The 6,000-nt window shown below is 34.5% G+C and overlaps 1 protein-coding gene across 2 annotated transcripts in view; it reads left to right on the forward strand.

Annotated features, from left to right (window-relative positions):
* Positions 1-5,361, forward strand: part of GLIS3 (GLIS family zinc finger 3) — a 114,982-nt gene extending 109,621 nt beyond the window's left edge. For both annotated transcript variants that reach the window (XM_030470358.1, XM_030470359.1), the window contains exon 9: positions 939-5,361. In XM_030470358.1, the coding sequence (XP_030326218.1) occupies positions 939-1,075 (137 nt within the window). In that variant the 3' untranslated portion in view covers positions 1,076-5,361. The remainder of the gene's footprint in view (positions 1-938) is intronic.
* The last annotated feature ends 639 nt before the right edge of the window (positions 5,362-6,000 follow it).

Here is a 6,000-nt window from a genome sequence, read left to right on the forward strand (position 1 = left end):
CACTAGCTCATGTATTTGAAAAAGCCAGTTTAGCCCTATGTGATACTTGTGCAGCCACTCCACATTGCTGTAAGTATTGTAGCAGGGACTTGAGATGATTCAAACCATTGATTTTTTTCATGTTTGATTTTTCTCAGTCTTGAATTTCGTTTACATTTCATGGCAAGAACTGCCCGGGTGCAAACTTTTCTGTGCACACTTCACAATCTCCGCCTAGCTGAAAAGCACATAAGGAGCTTGCATGGTAGTCTGGAAGGGTGAAAGTTACCTACGTACAGAGGATCAGCACAAGACAGTAGGCCTAATCAGGACCTAAGTACCGTTGATGCCCACATCTTTTAATGTCTTTCCACACAGGATGATTTCACTTAAGATTTACTGTGCTTTGAAATATCTCTTATGTTGTGGTCTTTCATTAGTGCGTTAAAAAGCCAATGCACATATAACTTCAAAGAGCCATCCTGCAGTATGTAAAGAAGTAATCCAAAAGACGAGAGTTTTTCTGCAGTTACTCTTGTGCTTACCACTATTGCTTGTAAAAGATAGTGATTTCTGTGCCGAGTTCTACTTTACAGCAAATAAGTCCCACAGTATTTTATTGCCTCTTATCATGTGTTGGGTATGATGAAATTCAATAAAAAAGCATGAAGTTTATTTTAAAAATTATCACAATTTTAGCACCCAGTAGGTGCTAAATTTTAGAACCCTAATGGGCAAGTGTTAGATGAAATCTGCTGTACTTCATTCTTGATTGTGGCAGAACTGAAATTTCTCCCTTGGTAAGTAGTAAGTTGTGTAATTATTAAATTCATACCTATATTGTCTTGTTTTGTATGTCTATTTGGTTTAAAGCCATTTCCAGTTCTTTGCGTAAGTATTAGGACGTTCTCCATTATATAGGTATCCTAGTTAATTAATTATTTTTGTATTTTTTCCAGTTCATGACTTTCCAGCAGAGTCGGTAGGTATCTTTGGTGATTCAGCTCACAGCATGCCAGAGGATAGCAGTTTCCTACAAGTAAATGCAGTGGATCGTTGTTCTAGCCAGCTTTCTTCTGTCTACACTGAAGGCTAAAGTAATATAAATCTAGTTACAAGAACTCAATTCCATTTCATCTTGCCCTTCTGATATTCCTCTACAAAATTTTTCTCTCCATGAAACTGCCATGTATGTGTGGGGATATGGGTTGATATACATACAAAACGGAGAGGAAAAACCAGTCACCAAGCATTCATCATACAATCAAGCAGTCAACTGAGAAGGAGAATGTTTAAAGAACGCAAGCTTTGCCAAAAACTTAGCAACTGTTTCTTTTCTTTTTATCTGTGGCACAGCAACTCTACTTTTTTGTTCTTTCTTCTTTTTAATTTCTTAACTTCTCAAAGGGAATTCACAGACTGAATAAGAAAGCTGCTTGTTGGCTGTAGTCCTTTCAAGCTGAATGGGTGGACTTACTGAAGAATACAGCTTTAGAAAATTCCATTTTTTTATAATTAAAAAAAAAAAAAGGAAATGAAGTAAACCAGAGCATACTACAAACATTTCAAAGGCACACAGATTTTTGCACAACCTGTTCACATGTGATGCTTCCAAAGTTAAACACACACCGGCATCAAAAAGGGAGAGAAATAAGACATACATCCTGGCAGTACCCACTGAAGGCATTGGTGTGGCTTCTGTTTGGAGCCAAAGATCATTAGTACTGCATTTCTTAGAGCCTCAGTTTAGGTGTCTTTTCCTTCTCTCTGCATTTAAACACAAACAATATGGCCATTGCTATTTTTCCAATATTCCTTCTGACCCAGTGCTTTATGCAGTGAATAAGAAGGGTTAAATGCACTACATGAGAAGGTACATGGACTTTGGTCGTATTAGCACAGCTACTAGATAAGAAAAAGTATGTTTTAACTTTCTGTTGATTTTTAATTATATTGTAGAGCTTTATTGCTGTATATGCTATAGTACTCCATAGAAAGGCTTAAAATAGCCTGTAGAAAAGCTTATTCCTTAAATTCCACAGATTTTTTTAAAAGCAATCTGTACTGATTCAATTAAATTTTTGTTGCCCTAACATTTTTCATTTCCATAACACATTTTCAGGAAGAAGAGCTACTCTTAAGTTTGCTATGATCCTTTTGGTTATTTAGAGATGTAAAAATGAACTGGTCTGGTGGTTTTGATTTTCCCACTCAGTGTCAGGCTCTGGTCCTCAAATTTAGTCCAGAATGCAAGCTAATGAGGTTGCTCTTTGTGAAAAGAGAAGGCGATGAGTTTAAAACAGCATTTTGCAGTGGACATGTGTCATCACTGTGATCCTATATACTTTGGGAGCAACTCTTACAAGACTGAGTTTTTAGGTTATTAATTCCTGTTTATCCATTTTACAGACTTCCTACTGTGTAGTGTGCATCGTAATATTCATATAACTTGATTTAATAAGGACAAAAATCCAAAGTTCATTCTTACAGGCTAGACCATAACAATGCTTCTGAAATTAGTCATCTAGAAAAATGAATTATAAAAAAAGTTTATAAAACATTTTTTTAACCTGAGAAGCTTTTGAGAGTTGTTGAATGCCATTTGAGTCAAATTGAGTAATTTAATTTGCCATTATGTTGCATAGATGGATTTATATCCAGATGTTTATAAACACTGGCAACCCTTTGAGGTTTATATTAATGAAGTATATTCTTATAAACAGGCATATGTACTTATATATTTAATGGAGATATTTTCATCCAATAAATGCAAAGAATATATGGATAAACCATGCACATAAATGATGTACAGTAGGAACTAATACTGTTTAAATACAAATAATTCTGTACTAAATTCTTCGCCCTTCTATTCTGCTTCTCAAGTCACACATTAATGTGTCCTTTTGCTTCAGCTTGCAATAGTAGTGCTAGTTGTTACTATGTGTGGTTAGCATTCGGTTAAATGACATCAGGCTTCCCTACACATCTATACATACACAGGCAAAAAGACAGTTCTTTTGCATTAATGTATGATCTAGTCCAGTCCATTGACAGGGAGTTTTGCTTTTTAATAAAGCTTTAATCTTCTGCTGTCTTAAAGCCCATTCTTTGTTCACTGCACATGCATAACTTGGTTCAGCACGAGTAATTAGGCACCCTGAGCAATTTCAAATGTGTAGGACTATGTTTTGTTCTTTTGTATATACAAAACCTTCAAGGTTCTTTTAACCACAGGGTTGTCCAGGATTTGTCAGTGGCCGTGCACAAAACCAAAATACTGCTGCTGACTCGAGACACTTCAGATTTGGCTGGACTGTGTGCTAGGACATCTAGTTTAGGTCATGCTTAGTCTAGAAAGGTTGGGCCAGGTGATCCTTGAGCTCCCTTCCAACCTGATAGTCTATGATTTTATGGTGTGTACAACCTTGACTTTTGAATCTTTTGAAATACTTTTCCTTGTATCTGAATGTACAAGTTGTCCAGTAGAGAGCGAGCTTATGCATCATGAAAGATCCTGACCAAAGCAAAAGTGGGAATACAGAATTCAAAAAGGGGGATTTGTTAGTTGCATTTTAAAAAAGAAACTTTTGCAAGACATTCATGCTTTCTTTAATATATATTATATATATCTTTACAGCTTTCTGTGAGCCTTAATCTTAAAAAAAGGAGCTAGATTACAGTCAAATTAAGTACGAGAGTGGGCTACCACTCTGTTAAAAGATACGCCTTTTGTTTACTTCTTAATCAAAGGGGATTCTTCATGATTATTCTCTTTGGAGTTAGACTGACTTTGAAGCATCAGTTTATATCACTGAGGACAGTTGTGTAAAAAAGAACCATTTTTTCACACACATATTCTCATGTAGTTTGCATATTAAAATAGGGAATTTTTTTTGTCACAGGTTGTAATGAAAAATGGTGCTTGTCAAAATACATAGCGTAATGCCAGTTATTGACTTATACACAAATACTTATGCCTCAGTGATTTTTGTGTTGTTATTGTACTGGCTGGATTGTTAACTTTCTAAAGGGAATCATATCTAAGAGATGAAATTATTTTAGACTTTGGACTTGAAACAATATTCTAATGAAGTTATTCACAATCATTCTTCTATACAATTCTCTTGTTTTCAGACTCGAATAGTCTATTTATATTTGCATTAGAAATGGATCTACACTGGAGTTTAAAATATAGTTTTGAAGTGCATATGTACATGTGTGAGTGTGTCAGAGTGCATGTGTGTATTTGGATCTCCCTTTCTATGTATATATATACATGTATATATACACATAAACATATAGGGCGTTATGGTTTACTAATGTCGGATGCTGAAGTATTGCAGTGCTAAGGCCATCTGTCACATTGTATTTTGTTTTCAACTTTCTTTAAAGAGGTGTGAATGAGTACAAAAATTACGTTTTAACTTTTAGTCCCCATTTTACCTGTGTAATTTCATAGCAGATTTTTTTAAACAGCACTTTCTTGTTGTTTTCGTGAAACTTTATTGGGTTTTTTTTTAATAGATACATATATATTTCCTAGGAACAGACAAAGCAAAAGAAAAGGACCACAATTTAAAATTAGCTGAGTGGGGGTTTATTTAAGAAAAAAATCCCTTTATTCTGCACAGAAAGCAGCATCTTGTGTAATATTTTTTTACACAAAGCACTTTGGTGAGGAGAGAAAGTGGGAGTATGTTTTTCCTAAACCTTACAGAGTATTCTACATATTTATACATGCTAACATATACGCATATGAGCTCCATTTGCCATACTGTATACCTGGCTGATACTTGCTCTAAAGACATCTGTTGCATACCATGAAAATATTTTGAAAGGATTAGGTACACCTTTTTTCTCTACTAGTATGTGTAAGTTTGTGATTTGTTACAGTTATTTTTCATATAATCGTAAGTTATATTTGTCTTGTTTAATAAAATTCTTTTTTATGTAAAAGGTAAAACTGAAAGATATATGTGCATGGTACAAAATAAAACTGGATAATTGTAACTCAGTAACATGACTGATAGAACGTCTTATTGTGAGATGCCTTTAAAGAAGACTGCTCCAGCCATTGTCCTTCACTGTAAAACTACTAGTGCTTGTATGAATTAGTATAATTAGAAACAGAAATAAAAAAAAAAAAAAAGAATCTCAGAGATTTCTTCTAGAACACACTTGCGCCAGAGTTTTGAGTCTGGATTTAATGATTGTTGTAGTGAGGCTAGAGATTTGTAGAGATAAATGAATGCCTCAGTGTGTGTGTTTACACCCTGGGTGGAGACACAAATAAAAGAACAACATGCAATTACATTTTTGTGCTGTGATGATTTTTATTGGTTTCTTTGTTCATGTGGTTCTACAATACAACATGTAATGGGATTTTGCTTTTCTGTCTGGTTATTGTTTCTAACATACTCAAGCAATTAAGTTATTTCAGAGCATTTAAGGGAAGGAAAAGAGCATTTATTTTTACTGTGCATTAGCCAAAATGCTATCAAAAGATAGAGACAGAAGTTGATATATGCTAATGTCCATATTGTCCAAAACACATCCTAAGAATCCAGCATGCTTAGGAAATAAGAGGTTACCTTTTACCACACCCATAAATTGAACTGGCTATCTAAGGACAAAATACAAACTAATAATTAAGTGCAAAAAAATTCCTGTTACAGGTTTGCAAAAAGACCTTTGAAAATAATGATCCAAGCTTATTTTGCTATGAAATTACTAGTGTGGTTGGCTTTGAGTCAACTGTTAGCAGAACAAAAACTAGTAAGCCCAAATTCATGACTGGTATACATGTGAGCTTAGTAGAGCTTTTACTAAAAATGAACTTTGCTCAGTGTGTTCTTATTTACACTGCATCTTAATTTAAAGTAGTAAACTTACCCATGGTTTTAGCAAATATAGTTAGTGAATACTGCAGACTACCATGAAGAACTGAGAGCTGCTGAATTAGTGTTTCAGAACTCAATTTTTCTTTTTGATGGAGAAGTATACAAGTTCACTGTGCAATGG

The sequence above is a fragment of the Strigops habroptila genome, chromosome Z, assembly GCF_004027225.2.
Source record: "Strigops habroptila isolate Jane chromosome Z, bStrHab1.2.pri, whole genome shotgun sequence".
Taxonomy (NCBI): domain Eukaryota; kingdom Metazoa; phylum Chordata; class Aves; order Psittaciformes; family Psittacidae; genus Strigops; species Strigops habroptila.